We start from the raw sequence: 26,991 nt of genomic DNA, 5'->3' as shown, positions 1-26,991 counted from the left end.
ATTACGCTGAATATATTCAACTTTGAAATAGATGTGTACATGTAAAATTAGTGAATTGAAATAAACAGGTATTTTCTGATTATGTGCAATCTGGTTTCAACATTCGGTAGAACTGTTCCGTTTTTTGGTATAGTTTCAAGTATACACCATGGAGTTAAGAAATAGTTAGAGTTAGTTTCCTTCGTCCATAGTATACTCTCGACAACAGCACACTCCGCATGCGTGTGCATGGGGATTTGCGCCTTTGTATTTAACTAAACGGTTTCTTCTGGCTGTAAAAAATCTAAATTGGCCATATAGATTTTTATTTTTTCGCGTAAATTTTTTTTTCTCAAAAAAATTACAAACAGATTTATGTGTGTCTTTAAAATTATTTACAAACAGAATAAAACTTATAAGACTTAAGGTTAGCTAAACAAATGTTTCCTGTCAGTTTATAAAGACGTTGATGAACTGGAAATATTACGTAAGGCTGAGAATAAACAGAAAGTGCTAAGAAAGGTATGATTAATTAAATTTTATTTAAGCTTGGAATTTACCAAAAATTCTTTTAATTTTTAACACATATGTGTATTATATGGAATAAAATGACTTATATATTAGAGAGAGAGAGTTTAAGGTTTCTTTTTTTCAGTATTTATTAAATTAGTAGTATTATATATCTTTAACATATTTCGGTCATGTTAACGATGCAGCATAAAAAGAGACCTTAAAAAAATCATTCAATGTGTCATTGATGGTTAGATTTGAAATAACAATGTATACTTTGATATACGTAAACAAAAATTACAGGATAACTGCAAATGTGCTTTTTCCCTTTTCATGGCTGTTGCTAGTTTTTTAGCTGAAATCAGGCTTTATTTCGGAATGTAAACCTATTATTATTACCAGCCGTGTGCACGAGATATATATGTATATATATATATATATATACTAGAGGAAGTAACTGAAGCCAGTTAAGTTAGATTGAGAGCAATGCATCTAACAACACAGAGAACGATACCCCTGTAATCATAACGATGCAAAAAATACGATTCATAGTCATATATTTCTCAGTCTGATGCGATATGAAACCCAAATAGAAAGTTTCGATAGAAAAATAAGCTAATTCTATCTCATTATATCAGCAACAATGGCACGCAGTTTTTAATGATTTTCGTCTTTCTAGTCAAATGGTCGTAAAGGCTCAACTTCCATCCATTATTTCACCTATATTCAATTTTAGTCTATTAAATGTGGCAAAACATTTGTCATAATTGATCAGAAATCAATAACGCGAACAAACAAACAGGCATTCTTCTTTATATACTCGTATATAGATTTTGTAAAATTTACAAATTTTTGATTAACAATTTCTACGATTTGAAAGTGAGCAGTAGCAACACTTTTCGAAATAAAGCATTCTTATCTCCAACGCGCGACACTGTTGCCACTCGGAAAAATGAGTGCGAAAATAAGCGCTTTCAGAGTTTTTAATTAATATTTCGGCTGATTAAAGTCGTACGAAGATGGGAATAAATTTTTTATTAACAAACTCTAGGATTTGAAAGCGAGCAGTGGCAACAACTGTCGAAATAAAGCAGGTTTTTGAACGGGCGGGCTAAATTCTAATGCCCCGTCTGGGCATACTCGTGCAAAAGTTTGAGAAGGCAGTTACAAGCTGCCCAAAACGGGGTATTTCGTATGATATGTAATGCCCCCTGGTACATTCGGAATAGCCAAATTCGTAAAGAGTTAAGAATAGAGGATCTTTGTGATTTTTATTGCCGCCTATCTAGGGCATTTTATGATAAACAGGAACTTCTGGACAATCCTGTGGTTGTTAACTATTGTTATGATACTAGGGACCCCAATTTCAGTAAGCGCCCAAGGGCGATCCTAAATGTTAGTAATGTGTAATTTTGTATATGTGTTATGCAAATTGTTGCTCAGATTCTTTATTGTATATTGTTCTTTTTTCCTCCTGATTGCTTTTTGTTTTTACTAGTGGCACTAAGGCGTCGCACTTCGTATTTTGTTTCTCTTGTGTGTACATGTATTCTTCTGTGAAATAGTTGTTAAAAAATAGTTAATTATGTATGGATTAGTAATTAGGTACTTAAGGAAAAAATATGTATTTAACTATTAGCAATTATGAATTTAAACTCTTGCTCATTTAATTATTTAGCACATTCAGTTATATTTCTCATAATTCGAAACTTTTATCATGTTATTCGATGAGGGGTAGGGCTATGGCGCCCAGGCACCCTGGTGGTTAAGCACCGCAGTTCAACACAAGGAGGTTAGAATAGAAGGAGGGAAGGTTCAACTCAAAAGGTGAAGCTTGGCGGCCATGTTACAGTTATCGCTGTGACTTGTGCAAGGAAGTCCGTAATTACAATATTTTTTCTTCTTTTCTTTTTGAAGCATGTCAGCTTGTGTTGTATATGAATGCACAAACAGATTTTCGAAAAAGATTCCTGAGATTACTTTTCCGCGTAAGTATTGATTTTCTTTTTTCTTTTTCTTTTTTTTTTTTTTTTTTTTTTTTTTTTTTTTTTTTTTATGTAATTTGATAAGTTAGGTAAAAAATATCACAATGTCATGTTGTTTTCTTTCCAGATGTGAAAAAAAGGACTTAATAATAATCAAAATATGTTAAATACATTTTAATGTTTCTGTTTATAGCTGGCATCTTTGTTCCTTAACATACAATGATGTATGCTAGAATTTAAACTGTATAATTTGAACGTTTTAGGTAATTCGTTTGATAATTTTCATGAAAAGTAAGACACCAATTGTTACTATTTTTATGAATTGTAAAGGTGTTAAACAAAGTAATGCTTTTCTTTATGTATTAATTATTATTAATTTTTAAGTTTTGTGAACTGTTAGGAATATAATTTGTGCATTTGATCAAGATAAACTAACTTTTCTGTTGTTAAAAAATGTTTTTTGCATAAATTTACAAATTTATGGGAAGTATAGCAATAAAAGTAAGTAAAATATTTACACAACATGTGGAAAAGATGTATCCAAGTGAACATGTGGGAAAGATGTATCCAAAAATATAGGTATAGGTATATTTCTGTAATTCAGCTTAATTCAAGGCAATTTCTTTGAGATTCATAAATATGAAACGCGCATAAACTGAAATCACTGAATTCACATAAATCTGTTTTATTTTATTAATATTTATTTTCTTGTTGTTATAAGGTTGTTGGTTGTAAAAAGAATCTATTTAAACTTTCATTTAAAAAAATGCAACTTGTGACTATTTTTTTAGAAAATTATCTGCTTAAATTTCAGGTTAAAATTATTTTAAATGATTCTTTAATAAATTACAATATTGGGAATAAATCAGAAATATCACTTCTTAAAGGAAAAATTGGAAAGTACACCCAACAGGTTGCTAATAAAACCTAAACAAATTCTTGAAATATGCAGAAACATTATTTTTAAAGGCTTTAATGTTATGCACATGCATTTAGATTTCGAAGTATTTCTTAATGATGTTCTGTACGTAGTAAATTACGGATATCATCTTTATAACTTTAAAACAAAAAACTAACAATAGCGAAGCATTTCATTATAAATTTTACATATTTTTAGTGCAAAATACATGCACGGAACAGCTTAAAAACACGTACGTTTCACTGCCGTAATGCAATATTTTGAAGTTACAAATATGGACGCCGCTTGTTCGGTGAAGTTTCATTCCCTGATAGTGGAGGAAACTGCGAACCCTCCCTCCTTCTATTCTAACCTCCTTGGTTCAACAATACCTCCTTGGCTAAAACCTGCCGGGAACTGAAGAAATTCAACCAATCAGAATAAGCCATCGCCAGAGACTGCTTTTGGCGACCAATTTTTATGCCAACAATTGAAGATTTTGTTTTGGATTTATTTTCCGTTCATATTCCTCTTTTCGTATCTTTTGATGATGTCTTTTTCGCTTCGATTTATAATAATTTTCTAACTTTTATTTCTACAAAAGACAACGAACTGAATATAGAAAATTCGGTGGATTCTTACGTGACATGTGTAATAAAATTTCTAGGCTGTTCCAGCAAAAAGAAAAGGTGCAAGGTGTTGTATCACAAAAATTATATGCTAAATTGGACATTTCACTTCATTTTGTAGCACTGAAAATTACAGAGAGCATTTATTTTTTGATTACCAAGTTGTGGAAATTATTTTGATTAATTGATACATGGAGGTAGGAAGTAAGATGGAGTCGCCCTAAACAAGTTTCTCCCGTACCCTGCTCTGAAGCACCGGCGATCCCTACGTAGTGACCAAAACATTGGGTCATTTACCATTGAGTTCTATGGGATTTGACGCGTTCGGATGTAAATATTTTGTAATTACGTCGTAAATATACATATAAATGTATATATTTTCTTTTTCTACAACACTTCAGAGTCCTAAGTATGTGAAAACAACATATTTTTAAACAACATTTCATTCTGAACGGAATTAAATGCTATACTTTTCACAGGACAGTTTTCTCAGAATGGTTTAATTCGAATGAAATATTTTCACAAGTTTTCGTTAATAACATTAGAAAAAAAAATTAAGATAATTCGATTTTATTCGGTTAAGGTACAAAAATTAAGATCAAAGTTTATTGTATTATTAATATTAAAATTATGCATTATTTCTTTTCTATTTATAGAGCTTCTTCCTAAAATACTTTCTTAAATATGACATGATTTTTTGGCTTCTGAGGCATCTTTTAAATCGAAAAATGTAAGTCAATTTATAATTAATGCTCTATTCGGTTCATTTTAAATTAGAGAATTATTAGGAATTAAATAGTACTTGACTTTCTTTGAACATTTCTGAAAGGGAATAAAATAAGTTTTTTTTTAAAGTATTATTTAAAACTTGTAACTGAGTTATTATAAAATGTAAGGGGAATAATTCTTTTAATTATACTTATCAGATTTTTTTTTTACCCTTCATTTCAACAATACATATTCCAAACCTCTTTATTACGTTCTTAAGTGCGCATCTCATAGCATTTGCTTTACAATACCTTTTAACAGATTGCTTTCCAATACGAACAATTCTTGCTCAAGTAGTTTTATAACGCATTTGTCAACAGGATTTCAATTTATGTTTACAATTCAATATTAAGGTTATTATATATTTAGATAACATTTATAATCATTATAAATTAGATACATTTAATAATTAGATTTCTTCACAGTACTTTCACAGTTGTTTATAAGTGAATAAATTCTTCGTTTCAAATATATTTATAAATAATTTAATGAATATTTAAGTATTTTGTGAAAGGCAGATACATGCTTTTTGCAAGCACATGCATAAATACCCATACATATTTCCTATTTATCATTTCCGGCATGTGCAAATCTTTAATTTCTGTGCATTCACTATATTTTTCGTGTAAAGTAATTTACACTAATTTAGCATACACCCGAAAGTTTTACATAAAAAATATATATGAATATAATTTGAATGAAAGTTATAAGTATTATTTTTAATACCCACTCAAAGGTCAGTTTTTCTTTAAAATTCCTCCACGATGGCATCTCTCTCTTTAGGCAGATAGCCCTTGCATGCGTTACTCTATTTAATAAAAATTTAATCTGACCTGTATGCCTAATTACAAATATTTTAACATACATAATTTTATATTTATAAAACGTGTAAGTCCAAAGTGATTATTTTTCAGATATATAAAATTAAAACGATGGGTTTAAAATGAGCCGCAGTAAAGCCTCTCCTCTAAAAAATTTTAAAATGTACATGTTACAATAATATATGGATGTGAAAAAAATTTGTTTTATTTAAAACATTTTGACGTTTGGAAAATAAAATAAAAGTAGCGAATACTCTATCAAGGTTATCGAAAGACGTATACTATTTTAAATGTACCGTAAGGTATTTTTCATTCTTTAAGCATAACATTTTTCTTAAAATCTATATTTTTGTAATGCAACAGCTTATAATTTTATAAAACAAATTCATAATCAAAATCGCTGTTGTTAGTTATCGAAAAATAACCAAGATGTGATTTTTGCGTAAATGTCACTAAACTATACAAATTGCTATTATCCATCACACTATGAATGTTTCTTTCATGCGAAAGTGTCCCTTTTCGATTTCTATGGAACTGTCGTGTGTCGAAATACTATCAGAATCTTGTCAAGCGAGCTTCTGAATGTAAACAAAGAACACCCCATCTGGTGACCCAAGCTTCAAAGCAGTGCTTCATTTTTAGCGCGGGTTGGCCCCTCCTCCCTTTCCTACCTCCATGAATTGATAGATGGCACTAGCGTTGCGTGTTAACGCGACGCGACGTGCTTTCTGAATTTCCGCAGACTTTCCACCGGCAGCTCAAAAAATGGATGTTTGATGCTTCGCACACTAGTTGATTAGGAACACTTTGGTTCCTATGTGAAAGATTTCGATTGGGAAAGCACATAGATTTGTTTAACAACTGAACCACTATGCTTTGATTAATGATATGTAAATATTGTACATATTAAAAGTTACATTTTTAAAGTAATTGATATCGATTTATAGCAATCTTAGAATATTTTGAAACAGGTGGTGCATCGGCCGGGAATTGGATTTAGCACATTGCAAGTGTGCGAAGACATCGAAAGGTAAGACTAAATTTTCTAATTTGTAGAACAACAATGGCAGAAGAGACTGTTGCTAAATTAAAATCGAAAAGAAAAGTTATCAGGACCACCGTGTCTAAGATTCTAAAAAAATCGAATCGGAGTTGAATAAAGAAGAAATTGATACAAGTACATTAGAAGAAAGTTTAGACCAATTAATCATGAAATCGCAAGCTGTGAGTGAATTAGATGCTCAGATAGAGCGTGACTTGAAATCAGAGGCCGAAGAGTTTGAAACAGAAATTCTATCTTGTATTGAATACAAAGAGAAAATTCAATTATGGCAATTCAGAGCAAATAAAAAATTGAAAGAATTAAATAAAGTAACAAATTCGGATAATGAAAACTCTCTTAACGAAACTAATTCTAAAATCGAAAGCAATAAATGTACGCGTCTGCCAAAATTAACCATCGCTGAATTGTATGGAGATTATACCCAGTGGATAAGTTTTTGGAACTCTTTCAAAGTAGCAATCCACGATAATGAATCCTTAACGAAAATCGAAAAATTTAATTATTTAAAATCTTAATTATGCGGCAACGCTGCAAACTCGATAGAAGTTTCTGTATTTCGGAACCAAATTACGATGAAGTTACTGAAAAACTTAAAAACAGGTTTGGCAGAAAAGATATAATTATAAACTCACACATGCAAAAACTCCTGAATCTTACCCCAGTAACCAAATCCAGTGACACTTTAAAACTTCGCAAACTTTGTGACACTATAGAAACTCAAATACGCAGCTTGAAATCATCAGAAGTCACACCGGATAAATACACTTATATGTTGATTCCAGCCATAATGAAAACTCTGCAATCTGATTTAACCTTAGAATTCAATCGTAAAACGGATTCGTCATCTTTTTTTAACGTTGGCGAATTATTGCAGTTTGTTCGTTCAGAACTGGAAAGTCGCGAGAGAAGCCATCTCTTGCTCTACACTCAAAAAACAGAAAACACTTTCCGTGTTTATAAAGAGAAGGGTGGGAACGGGAGTATCACCCATTCCACTTACCAACTCTTGGCGCCGGTTAAAGAAAACAAAACTACTAATTGGTGTCTGATTTGTAATACATCCAAAAATGTTACTGAAGACTGTGAATCACTGACAGTTGATGAGAAGAGAAATTTATTACGTAAACATGCAAGATGTTACCTTTGTCTGAAATCAAACCACTGCGTGAAGCAATGTCGAAGCGATCTCGTCTGCTCCTAAAGTGCAAAGGTCGACATAACCGTTCAATATGCTTTCGCGCTGAGAAAGAGCGAAATGAAAAAAATAAAAGTATATAAGATTCGCATGTTCTTTCAGCGTTCTCAGGCAGCATTATTAAAACTATTTCGCTTCAAACGTGTTGCGTAACACTTCGAACAACTATGCAGTCGGTTTTAATTAGAGCTCTACTGGATTTAGGTAGTATGCGTTCCTTCCTGAGAAAAGAAATCGCGGATGAATTGAAGCTCCCTATTATACAAACAGTTTGGAAATTCTTTCAGTATTTACGTTTGGAAATAAAACACCCATTAGAAAAACATTTGATTAGAAAAATTAATGTCTTGTGCCACCTTGTGTTCCATCGTACCACCTGTCTCAGGAGCTGTGAAGATTTGTGGTTCTTTGTTCGGTGTTTCAGGCAAACGCTGTTAAAGATATTTGTTTCCCATTCGGTAAATTCCGTATAAAGTCCTTTTCACTGGACATAAGAGACCTGCCGTTTCTTGATTACATCTACGTCATTTCATCACTTGCATTTGCGCCGCAAAGTCAGTATTTGTTTCAGGATTACAAGCCATTTGGTTAATCGTACAATGCATGTAATACTCTACCTGAGAAGTTCATACGCGTCACTGCAGTATGACACACATGAACTTGCCAGGAATGTTCTTTATCTTACAACAACCTAGTAATGCACTAATAAATTGTGCTTTCAAGGTCCACGGCTGCAAATACAGCGGTCGTGGTCGTGGTCGTGTTCATGAATGTTTTCGCCCAGTTCCGTGAGTTGCGTGGAATTGCGAAATGGCGCACTTTGGCCTTGTTTTATTTTGTATTCTTGATCCCGCTGGAAGTTTCGTCGTGATTGTCATCAGGAAGTCTAATAGCTTTCTTTGTTAGACATTTCTCTAAATAAATAAATAAATAAATAAATAATACATAAATGAAAAAAATCTGAAAGGTTTCAGATTTTAAATTACGACCGAAGGAGCGTTTTTCCTTAACATGTTGTGTGTTAGCTTTATTTATTAAATATGCTCTTTGCACTTAAACCATAAAATTCAGTTCAACAGCAATATCGCAAAATAATTTTAAAATGGTCATATCTTTAGAATTTCCGATACAGTCTCGAGTGCTGAGATAATTTTTTTTTTTTTTTTTTTTTTTTTTTAGTCCAAAGGGGCTTTGTTCCTGAAGGACTATTGTTTTCGTTTTGCGATTTTGCGTCGGACTCATAAACGTCGATTCACTTTTCAAACTGTTGCCACAAAATGTTAGAGTCCTGCATTATATTTGAAGAAATTAAATAATGAAAAATCTGCATAAATGATTGTCTATTTCTCGCATTGTGATAAAACAATGGTACATAGAGCCATCGAATTTTGAATGACGAAATCCTACTGCGAATATGGGCATCTGAAATCCCAAATTTGGAATTTGTTTTATTATAGATTTGATATTTTGTAAAACTTTAACGAATTTTTGATTTACAAACTCAATGCTTTAAAAGCGAGAAATGGCAACGTTATATAGAAAAAAAATACTTTTATCTCCAGCTCGCGAGACTGTGTATATCGGAAATTCTAAAGATATGCTTAATTTAACATTATTTTCCGATATTGCTCTTGAACTGAATTTTATGGTTTAAGTGCAAAGAACATGATATTTAATAAATAAAGGTAACACTCAAAACGTTAAAAAAACGCCCCTTTGGACGTAATTTAAAATCTGAAACATTTCAGATTTTTTTTTTTTTTTTTTTTTCAGTACAGTGTTGCCATTGCTCGCTTTGAAATCGTTTAGTTTTTTAATAAAAAATTTTTGAAGTTTTATAAAATATAAAATTGGTAATAAAACAAATTTCAAATTCAAATTAGGGCTTCCACATGCCTGTATTCTGTGGAAGATTAAGCTATTCAGATTTTGATGGCTCTAGGTACCGTTATTTTATCACAATGCGAGAAACATACATACATTCATGCAGATTCTTCACTATTTAATTTTCTTAAATATAATACAGGGCGATAATATTTAGTGGCAACAATTTGAAAAGTGAAACAACGTTTATCGTGAATCGACGCAAAAATGCCAAAACGAAATTAATAGCCCTTCTGGTCAAAATGCTCCTTTGGACTTATAAATAAGTAAATGAAGCAAATTTTTAAGCAGGGAGGTTATTAGGAAACCAGCATCAAATTTTAGCTTTATCCGTAAAGAAGTTTTAGTCATATGGTAGCTTTGAAAAGTTGCCTTTTGCATTTTTTGTTCGGAGAGCAATCACAATCTGTGTGGAGACTGCTTTAGATAAATATATTTTGATGACTAAAACATATCTAAGAATTGCAGATTATTATTATTAAAAAAAAAAAAAAAAAAAAAAAAAAAAAACATGGTCGTAAGGATTTACTGTAAGAGGAAAATGAAGAATAAAAAGGATTCTGATAATTTGGTTTTTCCATAAAAACTGCTTAGCTTCCAGGTTTGAGCTAACGGGTAAAGAATCAAAAAGATACTTTTGTCGATACAAAACAGTGGAACATCTAGTATAGTTAAAAATAACATAATAATTTAGATTCGAAGGGAAGAAGCAGAGTTTATGATATCCGTAGAATATATAGCAAAAATGAAGAACTGAAACATTTTGGTATGATAGGAAGAAAATTTAAAATTCCTTTAAAAATGCATGTTGGAGACTTAAATATCGGCTGAAATGGGATTTGAGAATCCCTGTTGTTACCTAAACGCAAATACTGAGTTTGAATTTGAAGATTCAAAAATCATTGAGTCTGTAAATTTCTACAACAGATTTTTACTCGGGAAACCAACAGAAATTAAATACTATTAAATGAAATCATACTACAGTTTCTCTTAGATTGTTATTTATAAATCTGGATCATAAACAAGAAAAAGGGCCTAATCTTCCTCTCAAAATGGTTTAACATACGAAAACAACGGTATCCGGACATAATCCCGACAGCCGAAATCCCGACAAGCCAGAATCCCGACAGACGGAATCCCGACAAGCCAAAATCCCGACAGGGTCGAAATCCCGATTGTCCAATATCCCGACAGGGTCAAAATACCGACACGGGCGAAATCCCAATAAGGCCTAATGACCCCTTAACATACTTCCACAGCTGCAACTAGTATATGCTTTGATGACTAGCAAATCTGAAGAAAATTACAAAAGATTATTCCAAGATTTAATTGATTTCGCTGAAGAAAATAATATTGAACTGAGGCCATCTAGAATCATTAGTGATCTAGAAAAGGCAGCTATAAATGCTCCGCGCAATCAAAATGCTGTCGAGGATTGGCACAGAAGATGGGACACCTTAATTGGACGGGCCCATGTCGGCGTTTATAACATCATAGAAGGATTTCAAAAAAAAAAAAAAAAAAAAAACAGGAGCATGTGGAATACCAAGTTGAATGCATTCTTCGCGAAGAACAATAACCAAAACGTAGGAAGGTAGGACAGAGAAAGGAGAATTATGACTGTTGTGGACGATCGTGATAATCGACCTGTGATGGAATATCTTCGTGCTATCGCTCACAATGTGTCACTGTAAATATGTCGTTTGCATGTGTAAGTGATGTTTTCTTTTTCTTAATAAAAATAATTTTATAAATCTTCATTTCAAATTTTAACAGTCATTTCAATTTGTTAAAAATTATTTTAAGTAATGACATAATTTTTATGATTTTTTGATTTAAACTTTTAATTAGTAATATGTAATAGTTAGTTAAAAATTGTATTTTATTAAGCTAAATTGAGTGTTTATATTTAGATATTAACTTGTCGGGATTTTGGACAGTCGGGATTTTGACCCTGTCTGGATTTCGACCGTGTCGGTACTTTGGGTTGTCGGGATTTCGGCCCTGTCGGGGTTTTGGACAGTCGGGATTCCGACTGTCGGGATTCTGGCTTGTTGGGATTTCGGCTGTCGGGATTATGACCCAAACCCGAAAACAACAAACTAGCTCCTTCGAGCGGCTTTATTTTTCGACAGTGACAAAGATAAAAAGGAACCAGCATTTTGTTAAATCATTTTTTTCCCATAAAGTCATCTGAAGAAAATCTAGGATGATCAAAAGGCCTTTGAAAAGTGGCAAATATATTATCGCTAATTAACAGGAGTTCTTCTGTTTAAGTAATTCTGGAACTTAGCGTAATATTCTATACTAGTTAATATCAATTAGAGATGTAACGAATGTGACGATAAGTAACTCGTTAAAGGTTCCGGGTCATTTTCAAAATTTTTGTGGTTATAGTATAATGCTTTCTTTTTCCTAGCTAAATAACATTAAAATGCTACAAAGTAATCTGGTATTGTATTTTCTCTTAATTTACTAAATGCAGTTTTCTAAAATTTAGACTATATGTGATTTTTATATGTGTTCTGAATAAAATTTGTTGAATTCAGCATTTAGTTAACCATATTTATTCCTTCCTTTCTTTAATTCAGGTGTAAAGAGGAAAACATTCCAAAAGATCTGTCTTCCTTCAAATGGTGGCATCAGAATCGTGATAAAATCTTTAGTTCTCAGAAGAAGCGGCAATGCGAGTATTATGCAAAAAATGATGATTTTACGTTTCTTGAGAGTTTAGAATTGAGACCTTGCGTTTCGACTAATGAAATCTTTCGCTGTTCTCTTTCATGGAGAAATCGCTCTGTATCTCAGTTGTGTCAGTCTTATTCGGATCCTGTTTATGTAAACAGTAAGCTGTACAAGAACCTGCATTGTGCAGAATGCAATTATGAAATTTTGACATGGGCTAAATGTCAACCGGCGATTGTCGAAACTTTGTTAGATGAAGGAATGACTGCTGCAGAAATTTTTCAGATATGTAAAGAAGGAGAATTTGAAGACTGTTTAAATTATATAAATGGTGGTAGTCGTGGTAGAGAAGTTCGTTTTAGTTTCTTGTTCAATGTACATGGAAAAATGTGCGTTCCGGAGCCGAATAAAATCTGCTGCGCTGGAGAAAAATTTGATCCGCGCTCTAAAATGTGTCGACCTTATCGTCCAGGAAGTACTGCACAATAAACATCAATGGAAGACATTTTAATTTTATGTAAGCTGTATTTGCATTTTGTTATGCTTCTATAAATAAATGATAATTCGTAATTAGAGGATGAACTGACTAACCAAGAATTATTCAATACACCATAAAGCTATTTTCTTTCAACAAGTTCTTAATGATTCTGCCTAAACATGAGGAAGAAGTAGTAATTTTAAGCGGCGAATCCAATTCATGTGTATACGTAATTGTTCATCAAGTTAGTAAATGCACTGTTTCCACGAAATATGTGCAAACGCAAAGCAATATCAATAAACTGAAAGTCTTATGCCTCCAACTTTTAATTACTGCAAACATATTACTCAGCAATGGCGCCATCGATCAACAGTTAGGCAAAACAGAAACTTCCAGTCATGCAATTATAAACAAGAATGCAGATGGTTCTCATAAAAATCCATCGTGTTGCCTATTGACACGGAGAAAAACTGCGTTATTAACGACTACAATAGCATATGCTTGTAATTCAAAAGGAAAGAGAATTCCATTTCGCGCTATTATTGATAACAGCAGCATATCTATAGATGCCAACTCTCACTTTCAAGTGTAGCTAGATACACCTGCAAAAGTAGCTAAAAAGTCGTTAAATTCAGAAAAAATTTCGCTAAAAGTAGTAGCTAAAATTTAAAAAAAAAAAAGTATAATCCGCATTCCATAATAGGTTTTGTTACTCGCCAGTTTTTAAACCGAATTTTCATAAAAATATGAATAATGTCCCAATTTTTCTGCGGAGCATCAAAAAGTTTTCACGGACCACCGGCTGGCGACCGCTGATCTAGATTTAACTACGGATTTCAGGAAGGTCCGACCCTAAATGGGAATCTCTAAATGGAAAGGTACTGGTAAGAGCAGGGGAAAATGCCTATCATAAAAAGTATCAAAGTATCACGTGCTCATCGGTGAAGAGAATTTCCGACGAATACAGTCAATTTCACTTATGGACTGCCTTGTGTTCTAAACTTGAGTAATTTATTTTTTCTATGCTTTTTCCTTATGTTATTTAATTATTAGGATTTTGGAAGGTTGATTTCTGAGGAATGATCAGTCGTTTTTAATGTTAAATGAAAATCTGAAATGTTACTTGTTAATTAATTAATAATTGAGGAAACGAATTTTTTAATGCTTAGTTGTTATAAAGTATGCCTTAATTAATAATTAAGGACATGAAAGTTTAATTGTTGTATTATTTTCTATATTACTTGAGAAGGCATTTTGTATGTCCTTCAATTTCAGATTTCGATTTGAGTATTTAAATTGTGAATACTTTTTAAATAATGTTTATGCAAGAACCTGGACCCAGTTATCCCATCTGTATAAACTTATGTTAACCTACGATTAATAAATGTGTTTTAATTGTGAATTTTTACGTATGTTTATTTTGCTGGTGTATCATTTCCCTCATGTGATCCTTAGGAATACATAGATCTTCTAGAACGAATCTGAATAACTTATTGCGGATTAGTTGTGCATTTTTTGCTTTAAATATCATTGAATTATGTTGTTCTTATCTTCCGGTTAAGGTATTTATGTCTTTATTTAACCTGCATGCAATAATTGTGGTCATCTATTTAAAGGTTTTTTAAGTACGGTTAAGCCTAATTTTTGTTTAGCATAGAAGCCATATTTATTTACGTTTGAAACTTAGTAGAATGTAGGATTTATTGCCAATTTATAGAAACTAAGCTTCGCAACAGCATAGTAATGTCTTCTTTTATTATTGGCCACACCAGCGGCCGAGCGGTAAAGTCACTGAACACTGGTAGTTAGGTTCGAATCCCGCGAACGGGCTGGCTGCATGGGCGTTTTCGTGGTTTTTCCCATGTGTAACGTGTATACGAGCCAATTTCCCTTAGAAAGTCCTCCACGAAGGCATCCCTCCCCTTAGGCAGATAGCCCTCGAGGCTTTGCCATAATTACACAAAACCAAACCAAACTTTTATTATTGCAAATTAAATTATGCTTAATTCATTCTGGAATTATCATTTAGGTTATTAGCTTGTTTTGCGTAGAAACTGTAATTTTAATTGTAAAAAATCGGTTTAATTGTTTTAATTGTTTTGGCGTTTTATGTTTTTCTATCTTTCAATTTTTAATGAAAATATTTTGATTTTTTATGCATTTTTGCCTTGCCGCGAAGTGAGAACTGAATTAATTAGTGGCGCATGCGCATTAGGTAAGAGGCGCTGAAACATCTGTGAAAACTGTTTCTTTTTCATTTGTTTAATTTCTTTTATACATTGTTTTAGATTTATTATATTATTTTAATAGAATATGTGGTAATTCTTCAGATGATATAGTTTTTGCGCACTCTGGGTTATAAAATGAATGAAATGTAACGCTGTTAAGTGAACCTAGCGCCGAAGTGTCGCATTGGTATATAAATACAGTGAACTTTAAAGAGTACATTTATTCTATTGTGGTTTATGTGCTATCGACGGAGTAGATTTAATCCAAAATTCGTTAACTGTTAATTCAATATGTTTAAATGAAGTGGAGGAAAATTGCGTATAATTTAATACTCCGTACAAGGAAGTCATGTGGTGTACACATTAGATGTTTTTGAATTGGCAACTGTAGTATCAATTAAACGTTCCCGAACAATTAGCTTGCAAGTTACTCATGCAAGGAAGTTATACATTTAAGAATTAACAATTAGTTCATTTTTATTTATTTGCTTTAATTTATGGCAGATGACTGCCTTTTTGAAATGAGACATGGCAGAATATAAAAAAAAAAGGTAGGATAATTAAAAAAAAAGAAAAATTCTGTTAATTGAGATGTATTGGGGATTGGAATCAAAGAAAGTACAGCTTGGAATTTAAATAAAAGTTTCTTTAGTGTCTAGATGCTGTAGATGAAATTAGATATTTAAACTTTAATTATTTTATTTACATTAAATTATAAGCTTAATATTCAAAACTGTAAATTGAATATCCATATTTTTTCAGAATATCTGTTTGCTTTCTCTACTTAATATTTTTATTGCCATATTATTTTAAGTTCTTTCTAGCATATTCCCTTTTACAAAGCTTTGCGAAGTCCTGCATAATAAATAAATGATTTCAAAATTTTGTGGAATTAGCTTTCAGTTGGTATTTTATTAAATGTTTAAAGCGAGTTCATTCTTATTAAGCGCATTCATTCCTACTAAACAGTCTTTAGATTTTGAGAAATTTGCAGCAGTATATAAAACTTATTAAAAAAAGAGAAGTTGTTGTTTTCCTGCGTAAGAAGATATTCTGATTATCTGGACGAATGAGATGGGAAGCAGGAAGCAAACGCAGAAGTAAACGGAAGCATCTCGCAAAAAATTGCTATTTAAAAATTGTATGTATATTTTGGGATATGGTAGGAGAGACTCTTAGTATTTAGATCATTAATGTATTCATAGTGCAGCTGTAGGAGTAGGTAAGTTCTATGATTTATTTTGTAATCATTTATTATTAGCAGGACATTTTTGATGAATAAGATTTATATTAAATATCATTTTTTGACCGCTTTGCAGGGAGCTATTTCATTGTGCATCCGCTGGCATTTCGCCGCATTATAATAAAAATTTGCACAACTTCTGATACAGAACATTGGATAGACAATGAACGTGTGTATTGTGATAATACCTCTCCTCAGCACTAGTTTTGTATTAAAATTTTGTATTAAAAGAAAACATTTTTGAATATATAAATTGAAATATTCATGCAATTAGAAATAGCGAATATGTATGAGGTACCGGAAACTCAAATGTAGAAAAGAATCTGAAAATTTTCAGCAACAGGAAATCTAACAAAATTCCTGTGGAAAAGGACCTAGTTTGTCAGAAACGAATCATTTTGTTAAAAAATCTGATGTGTACACCATATGACTTCCTTGTACGGAATATTAAATTATACTCATTTTTTCTTGCATTTCATTTAAACTTATTGGATTGAATTAAATCTACTTCGTCGATAGCGCATAAACCACAACAGAATAAATGCACTCTTTAAAATTCACTATATTTGTTTACCATATTGACACTCTGGCGCTACGCTATACCCTTAACAGAGTTACATTTCATTCATTTTATAACTCTTAGGTCTTATCTTTACAGCTGTCATTAACTACAAAGAGTTCTAACCAATATCCTGAAAATTATAACCATTTAAACATTTGCTTGGTTTTTAAAAAAAAAAAATAAAAGATGTACATCGATGCACGAGGCGAAAGTTCAAAATGAGAGTTCATGAGTATGTTAAGTAAGAACGAAAGATGTTTTTCGTCTTGCGCTACCCTGGCGTAGAGGCAGTCAGAGGAGAAGTCATGTGATCTTGAGAAGGCACCTGGTTGGTCGACATCGAAATCAGCAAAGTTCATTAAAAGTTCTTAATTTAACGATAAAAACACTTAATATGTAATAAATTTATGTATTTTCCTTTAAAACATAGTCCATAGCGATGAGGAAAAACAACAAAATGCATTATTTACACAATAATATTTAAATGAAAAATGAAAAACTTGAACTTTGCGTGGCTTCTGAGAATCAATGCGGTTCTCAGAGTACAAAACAGAAAAACACTAAGTCCAGAGTGGAAAATTCTTAAGTAAATAAAGTATGTACAAACTACAAGTGCGCTATATACAAGATGATGATTAAATGAGTGAAACTATAAAGTTGCAGTTGTGGAATTGCAGTTAATCAAACCAGAATTCCAAATTAATATTCATAAAATAGCCAAAAGCGGCTATGCCTATTTCGATTTTACTCATCAATGATTTTGCTGTTTTGAATTTCTGTATGAATTCTTTAGCCTTATTTATGTGAGTTTTAATCCATGAAAAGATTGAAGTTTCGTTTTCACTATCAGTGTTTAAATGATTTGTTGTCCAAGCTGATTTAGTTGGTTCATTTGAAAGGGTGAAGTCAGCAGCTTTATATTGAAATCTATTGCGTTCTTCTGCTGCTTTTTTGGCTTTTGCTACAGCGATGGCTTTTTGAATGTTATTAGGGTGTTTTACACAACCTTTATAAATCGAGACGTGGTTTTCTTCACAAAGGACACAGCATGCAGGTTTGTTGTCTCTCTTTCTTTTGAGTACAGGTGTAAGTTTCGTGCGGCTTTGCACATTTCATGACCTCGCCGTATAATGACATAATTCCCTCGCATGTCCATAATGTTGGCATTTATGACAAAAGGCGATAAAAATGTCTAATCCTCTTAATTTCTTAATATGATAGACTTTTTTGCCTTCAATACTTCGTTTGCATTCAACTTGAAAAAGTGGAAGTTTTAATGTATTGCCATCTTTTACTGTCCTGAGTTGTCGAACTTTAAGGAAAGGAATTCCATTTTCTTGCAGTTCCTACTTAATTACTTCAGTATTTGAATTCTTGTGAAGTTTTTTGATAACCACTTTTAATGGTTTTTCATGATTTGGTTTAAAACTGTGGTATTGGATTCCACGCTGTTGCAGTAAGCTTGTGATAAATCTAAAGTGATCAGAGTCCTAGACTCTAATAGTTAAAATTTTTCCTTTCATATTTCCTAAGTAATGAGTGATACCATTACTTTCGATTTCGGCTTTTAGCTCATCCCAGTCCCAGGTGAAATCATCGAGAACAAAAGGAAGAACATTTTGTTTTTTAATTTGAGAATTCTGAGTGTCTGGAGTTTCTTCTTCCATTTGGTCATCATTATTTAAAGTGGAGAAATTGTTAGCTTGAGGGGCTTCTTTTGGAGAGTTGTCCGTAATTGGACGTTTTACAGAGTTACGACGGGAAATAAAACCTTCGCTATCTATGACAGTACGTTTTTTCTTAGTTTTTGATGTCTTTGAAGTTGAGGGAATATTTTTATCATCTTTTTCATCCTTACTATTTTCAGCGATGGATTTAGAAGATTCATTTGTGTTTTTAGTTTTCTTTTCAAGTTCTTTAAGTAAAATTTCAAAATATTCAATTTCTTTTTCGAGATTTGCTTTTTCACGAAGACTCTCCTCGGAATCATCTCTAGTTTTAAACGCACTTGTGAACTTAGTGAGGTGATCCATGTTTAAATCATAGATCCTTTTCCTTATGGCCTCAGTGGACGGTAAAGGAGTCTTAAGTAAATCCGTGACATTTTCCTCCATGTTGGGAACCGTAGATTAAACCAAGCAAACGCTAGATGACAGAATACTCACCAGAATTCAAGATGATCGGATCCATAGTAATAATTTTTTAACTCAGAATGCAGAAAATTTATTTAATGATTTTATAACTCAGAATGCACAAAATTTATATCATCTAAAGAATTATCTAATCGTTGCCACATGTTCTATTCAGCTATTGTAATAAATCTAAAACGATTTATAAAAAAAATTAAACAAACAAACAAACAAACAAAAAAGATACAGAATTTCACAGATGATTCAATATTTCTCATTTAATTAATTCAGTCCTCACTTCTGTACAAGGCTAAAATACATAAAACCTCAAACTATCTATATTAAAAATGACGAAGTAAATCTTAAACACTTATTTCCTTGAATAAATTCCAGAATTGATTAAGCATGATTTAATTCGCAATTATAAAAGAAGGCGTTATCTTTGTTGTTGCGGAGCTTAGTCTCTCCAGATTGGCAACAAATCACTATTCTGCCAAGTTTCAAATGTAAACAAATATGGCCGCTATGGCAAAAATAATTAGATTTAGCCGCACTTAAACAACTTTTAAATTGTTGATAATCCTACAAATATTGCATATAGCTTTACTAAAGGCATAAAAACCTTAACACGAAAATAAGAACAACATAATCCAATCATTTTTAAAGCAAAAAATGCACAATTTACAAACATATAAGAGTAAAGAAACTGGGATCACTGAGCCGAGTAACAGAGTGGATATATATATATATATACGTATATTTATAAAATTTTGGTGCGGGCAATTGCAACCAAAATACGAGGTGCACATCTACATGTTATAGCAGTCCTACATACAAAATTTCAACGTTATGAGGCTATTCGTTTTTGCGTTATTCGAGATACGTAAATACGTACGCACGCACAGAGGCCACGAAAAATTCTCTTCAGAATTTATTTTAAATTAGTTTTATATTTTTTTTGGGGGAAAAGAGTCCTTTATTCTGTCCTTACGAACAGATGTCACGCAAAAATATCGTTAAGTTGCATTCGATAGCGGTAAAAATGGATATTTTCGTTGAAATATGATGTCTGAAACTTTTCGCGATTGAAATACTTCCTTTTTACTTCGTACAAGAGAGTAAAAAATAAGCGTAACGAAGTGTAAAAAAAGAAATTTAAACTTGTGCAATGTAAAAACTCATACAAATATTTTGGTGTGGAATGTATTTATGCAGTTGTGGGATCTAGTTTTCTTATCTATCTTTCAATGTAACTAGATCTACTTAAATGTTAATCTTGCGACATCTTGAAACGATTTAAAGATAAACATAACAGGGGAGGGCTGTAAGAGAACTTTTCACTAAACACTATTGTAATGGCTTCACGGTTCAGTAAGGCACCATAAAAAAAAACGAAACAAACATTTATTAAAATTAACGTTCAAAGAATAATAGTAAATTCGGAGCAGTACCTCGCTCCTACAACATAGCGAACTCTACCACCATTCTCCTCTGAGGCTAACATGCAACTCCCGCTTCTCTCACTTGCTGGACTCTGGCAGGCAGCTGATTGGCTGCCCGCAGCCAGATACATGACAGCCCCCGGTAAGATTGTGCTACGCTAAAGCGAAGCAGAATCTGAAAACTGAACTAACAAATGAATTCACAAACTTAAATTGTATACTCCACATACCAATGCTTAATAATTAATACACTTAATAATATTTAAATCTTCTCACATTGAAATAAACAATTAAGTACTGAAATGACATATATAAACACTTTTACAAACCTAATACCAATACTTGCCTAATATCTCTTTATATTTTTCTTAACCAAATTAATTCAACATATATGAACACGTATAGACGTAATAACATACTTTGAAATACTTGAAAAAAATAAACATTCATCTCACAACAAGTTAATAGACGCCTTGGTACAATACCGGAGTTTTGTTATAAAACATAATATGCAATACTATTTCAAAACACAATATTATAATGCAACATTAAATGGAAACCAGTATTTTTTTTTAAACAGATGGAAAGTAGTTCTCGTACAATTCCGGAACAAAGAAAAATAACTAATGCAAAGTTTTAAACATATTAGTTCATACTTAGTTCACACCTACTTCATTCTCCAACTAGTCTTGAAAGACTATCTGCATTTTTTAATTGTGCACCAGGGCAATGAGAAATATGAATACTATAACGCTGAAGTGCCACTGCCCATCTCTGTAATTTGGCAGAATGCGAAGCCGACTTATGCAAATATAATAATGGATTATGGTCTGTGATCAGCTCGATATTCGATCCAAACACCCAACACTCGAACTTTTTTAATGACCACACAACGGCATAAGCCTCGCGTTCAATAGTTGACCAGTTCTGCTGAGTTTTCGAAAGTTTTTGACTGGCAAAGCTGATAGGATGCAAACTGCCTTTGCTGTCTCGTTGTGACAAGCAAGCACCAACACCATGTAGCATCACACTGTATGGAGTAAGGTTTTTCTGGTTCTGGAGTGTACAGTTTTGGTGCTTCACACAGTCGACGTTTCAATTCTTGAAATGCTGATTCCTCAACATCAGTCCATGGAATTATCTCAGGAATTTTCTTTTACGTAAGCTCCGTCAATGGGCGAGCTATTTCTGCATAATTCTTTATGTAATTACGATACTAGTTGAATAAGTCTAATGCACTCTTTACAGCAGTCTTTGTTTTAGGACTTTTTATAATTTCGATGGCTTGTAATTTTTCGGGATCAGGTTGATATCTTCTAGCTCCTATTATATGTCCTAAATACTTTATCTCCGAACGTGCAAAAACACATTTCTTTACGTTCACCGTAAATCTGAGATCACTTAATGTAGTTAGCACAGCATCTAAATGTTTGAGATGCGAATTCGAATCTGGTGAAAAGATAGCAATATATCATCAATATATGCTTTGCAAAAATCACTATGTTTTCTTAAGGCATCATTCATCACTCGCTGAAAAGTAGAAGCTGCATTTTTTAATCCAAAAGGCATCACCTTCTAACGTTATTGAAAACGATGTGTCTTGAATGAAGTTAAATCACGGCTTTCTTCTTCTAAAGGTATTTCCCAGTAACCTTTCAAATCATCTAAACTGGTGATAATATTCGCGTGTCCAATTTTATTGATTAGATTAGTCACATTCTCCATCGGAAAATCAACAGGCTTGGTTACTTGATTCAACAATCTGAAATCAATACATATACGCATACTTCCGTCTTTCTTGGCAACACATACGACTGGGTATGCTGTTTCAGCTTCACTTGGCTCAATAAGACCAAAGCTCTCTAATTCCTCGATCTTTTTATCTACTCCAGGTTTAAAAAATTCTGGGATCTTATAGATATATGGTCTTTTTCTTTCAGCTCCAGGTAAAAACCGAATTCTGTGTTCACCAACGTTAGCTATTTGGATCTCACCAGAAAATAACGCGATGTGCTTGAGTAAAAGCTCGTGTAATTCCTTTTGTTTGCTACCCTCTAAATGACTAATATCCACATCGATGTCCCTTCTAGTTGCTACGCAATCCACTTTATTTGGAGTTGGATGAATTTATCCAAACTCAGAATCATCAGTAGTATTGGGCTCACTGCGGCGGCGGAAGTGACGTCATGGAAAAGGGGCGTGGCCAGTATCCAGAGGGGCCTGGAACCGGAAGTGACGATACAGAAAAGGGGCGTGGCCTAGACGCCCCTTTTCTGTGACGTTTTGACATGAAGGAAAAATTAAGGTTCAGTGTATGTTTGGTGATTTAAGTAGGATGTGTGCAAGAAAATACAAGATATTTTTGTAAAATATTTCAAAGAGTTAGCAAAATTTGTGTTAGTAGTATAAATGAATCTTACTGAATAAAAGGGTGTTCTGAATAGTATATATGTATAAATGTCTGTAGAGTAAAATAAGAAGAAATGAAGTACTATTGGTACGTATCTAAACTTAACTGGGTAGAAATGCTCCATGCATTGGTTTGAGTGGGCTTCATACCATGAAAATTTATTGCTCCTTATAAGATTTGTTTAAAGTCAGTAGGTCTTACAATAAAGAAACATGTGTAAGTCTGTATTTATTACGGGAAAAAGGAATCGGAAATACAGCATGAATACGTTTTATAAGTTAAATATAAGGGTAAATGTGTAAATGGAAAGTGTAAAAATTACATTTGTCAGACATAGTTTGGTTAATCCTTTGAATAAAAGTAATACGTGTAAAAGGGAATCAACAAAGTTTTGTATAGTTGGCCAAAACGTTAATACAGTCATTAATAGTTAGTACAATACATTAGAAGGAAACGTTCTGAGTATCTCCAACTTAGTAGTAAAAAAGTAAGAAATGTAGTATTCCAGTTAAACTATATAGAATGAGCATTGTGTATATTGGTTTAAAGTTACAGAAAATATTATCTAGTGAAGTTATATGCATGTAAATTCCAGCTTAAAATTTCAAAGACAGAGAAATGTAGGTAAGTTTATGCAGTATACAACACGAGTGAATTTCCATTACTCTACTAGGCTAAGAGACCATGATATCATTTTTCAGCTTTCTGATTGGTCCACAGAAACGTATTCGTTCGCCTATGCGGATGTCTACCCAAAGGAGGAGTGAAAAGGCAGACGCCATTTTCGAACAAAGTCATGCACAAACATGATATGGGTGATGTCATCCTCCCCAAAGCAAATCTTTCAAAATGGCGGATTCAGAGTAAGATGGCGTTCAAACCAAGATGGCGTTTCAAACCTTATATACATAATTAAGAACCATTTCAACCAAGGAATTGTGGGGTATCGCCTAAAGTACTGGATGCGGTCCCCCTCAATTCCTTTTTATTCATTTTTGCGGGGACAGCGGGTTCGATTTCCCGTGGAAAGAAAATATATATTACTTCTTCATTTTTTTAAACCATCCTGTTAACTTTAGTAGATGTTATGTACACTAGATGGCGCCAGCAGCAACATGTATTTAAGAAAATCCAATAATGTTTTAAAAAATACCGTTTTTAACTCATTCGCTGCAAATAATAAAATGATTTTGAAACATTCTTCCCATTAGAAATGAAATCACCCACTTAGAAAAATGTATTGAAAAAAAAAATTAATTTTCTAATTTAAAAATATTCATTAAGAAAAATTAAAACTCCAAATGAACAAAAATAAATTAACACATAGAAAAAGAAAAAAATAAATAAAAGGGATGTGAAACACACGTTGAACGCTTTGTCATTTTTTTACAAGTACCCATTTTTATACCTCGTCCCTAAGTGAACCGTGGCTCAGCGGTTAAAACGCGTGGCTGCAGATCCCGGCATAGCGGGTTCGGGCCTGGCTGGTGATTTTTGAATCTGCGCTCTCCAGCAAAAAAATAAAACCACGTGATTTAAAATGGCGGTTATTCGAAGATAATTCAATAAATAATTTAAATTAAAAGAAACATTAATTAATTAATTTAATAAGTAGTTAGAAAGAAAATTAGATTAAAAAATAATCCAACATGGCGGGAGTCATTCAAGATGGAGGATGAAAGGCCACGTGTTCCAAAATGGCGGACGAAAACCACGTGGTTCAAAATGGTGGACGACAGTCACGTGATCCAACATGGCGGATGACGGTCATGTTATCCAACATGGCGGCTGTCTAGGCCACGCCCCTTTTCTGTGACGTCACTTCCGCCTCGCGAATTACTCTGCCTACTACTGATGTCGCTGGTGTCGTCACTTCCGGTTCCAGACCCCTCTGGATACTGGCCACGCCCCTTTCCCATGATGTCACTTCCGCCGCCGCAGTGGGGCCAATACTACTATCATCTTCAAATATCACTCCCACAGTTTGTGCTCGAACATTTGAAAATTTTCTTATTTTGTTTACATGAACATGCCGCATACTCCCATCGGGTAATTTAACCTTATAAGAATGAGGATTTACTCTTTCAACAATTTTACCTGGACCTGACCACCTAGCATATAGCTTGTTACTAGAGTCTGGTATAAGTAAATATACTAGATCACCATTTTTAAATTCTTTCATTCTTTTGCGACGGTTAAAATAATATGTGTAAGCTTCTTGTTTTACCGCGGCAGATAAAGAAGCGAGCTCAGATGCTTTCTCTAAATTTATCTTTGATTCTTGTAGATAATCAACTGCTGAATTTCTCAGATTAAGAGGTAATAGTATTTCACCGGACCATGATGATTTTAACACAGCTAAGAAACCTCTAGCTTCACGACCGTACATAAGCATAAATGGAGATACATCTGTAGTGCAATTTGAAACTTCACGATACTCAAAAAGTAAATAAGGTATGTGTTTAACAGGATCTGTGCGAATTACATGATGTAACATTTGTTTAAATACCCGATTCCATTTTTCCACTGAGCCGTTTGATGCTGGGTAACCAGGCGTCGAAAAACAAGGATGAGTTCCTAACTTTTTTTCGAACTCTTGAGTTAATTGTGAGGTAATGCCTTGATCGCTAAAATTATTTCTGGAATGCCGGTTCTCATAAAAATATCTAAAAGAGCGTCACAAGTAGCTTTAGCGGAAAGACTTTTTAAAGGTATGACTTCCGGCCATTTTGAATGATTATCTATCAAACACAAACAATATTTATGTGTCCTTCCTGAAGGCGGGGAAATTTCACCAATAATATCTATATTTACTGTATGAAAGGGTTATGGCGCGCGAACAATAGGAGTAATCGGAATTTTATCCGATTGTCTTTCTGGACATTTTACTAGTAATTGACATCTTTCGCATGCTCTACAATAATTTTCTACATCTTTGGATATGTTCGGCCAATAAAATGAAAGTTTAATTCTTTCTTTAGTTTTCCTCACACCTAAATAAGCTAATTGAAGGACTTTCGATAATTCTCGAGCAAAACTAACTGCTGTATGTTTTCCCCACCTAGTTTTTCTTTATGAATTAATAATTCGTCCGGTAAAAAGAATTTATTCTTCCCTAATTCTGCGTCCTTAAAAGAATTTATTAATGTTTGGCAGTTTCTCTGATCGACCTTAAATTTATTCGATTCCATAACTGTTTAATCTTTCATCATTCTGATTCGCAACTGAGCTATAAAGAAGATTTACATTTGACAGTTCAACGGCGCCAACCTCAAGTTGTTTTTGTTTACGAGTTTCCGGTTTCGTCTCAGGGAAGACTGTTGATTCATTCTCGTCCTCAAATATGCGATCCCATACATCTGGTGTAATTAAACACTGAACATTGAGCTTATCTGTCAACGCGAAAAGAGCTTCTACGCGCGAATATAGACAACTGTTTGTTTTTTTGTAATAAATGGGAATAGTTGCTAACGTTGCCTCTATGACGTCGCCAAATGCAGAACTTAAAAATGATTTTAAATCAGGAATTAATGTAATGATCAAAATTGGTATTTCCGTACCTAAATCTTTTATAGCTTCTACTTGCTTCCCTGCAATGTAAATAGTAATCTTTTCCAACGAAGTTTTCTTTCGGAACACTCGCGTTTTTGTAAATGTTTAGAATTTACGTACATTTGTAACAATCGCATTGTCTTTCGGTTTACCTGAAGTGTTAACTTTCGGTTTGACCGGAAAATTATCGTTCTGTTTATTGGACTTATGTTATTACTCAAATTTATTTCGCCTGTTCGGGCAATCCTTAGCCAAATGTAAACTGCTACTACACACGTAACATTCACGCGGTTTAAACGAATGTTTCTGTTTATTTATCACTAATTCTTTTCTTAGCGCTGGTGGAATATATTTAGAGATTTTGTTGCATGAATCACGAAAATTAATGCGTTTTTCACCTCTTATGTCATCAAAAGATTTACCTTTTGCGATAAAATAAGTGTTGCATTCCTTCGCTAGTTCTTGTGGACGTAGCCAACTTTCACCTTGTCGAACTGCAACATGGCACGCTAAATCACTATCCAGTGTTT

The 26,991-nt window shown here is 33.0% G+C and overlaps 1 protein-coding gene and 1 long non-coding RNA gene across 2 annotated transcripts in view; one reads left to right on the top strand and one right to left on the bottom strand.

The window, feature by feature from the left end:
* The window catches only part of LOC118200700 (uncharacterized), a 30,607-nt gene extending 16,310 nt beyond the window's left edge, over positions 1-14,297 (top strand). Inside the window, exon 4 of the mRNA XM_035372662.2 lies at positions 12,324-14,297. Coding sequence (XP_035228553.2) covers positions 12,324-12,906 — 583 coding nt within the window. The 3' untranslated portion in view covers positions 12,907-14,297. The remainder of the gene's footprint in view (positions 1-12,323) is intronic.
* Positions 1-26,991, bottom strand: part of LOC146995353 (uncharacterized) — a 97,460-nt gene that overhangs the window by 62,928 nt on the left and 7,541 nt on the right. The window lies entirely within an intron of this gene.

The sequence above is a fragment of the Stegodyphus dumicola genome, chromosome 9 (genome assembly GCF_044657685.1).
Source record: "Stegodyphus dumicola isolate Sdum_Otavi_A_Nest chromosome 9, ASM4465768v1".
NCBI classification, from domain to species: Eukaryota; Metazoa; Arthropoda; class Arachnida; order Araneae; family Eresidae; genus Stegodyphus; species Stegodyphus dumicola.
This window is presented reverse-complemented; position numbering and strand designations above follow the sequence as displayed.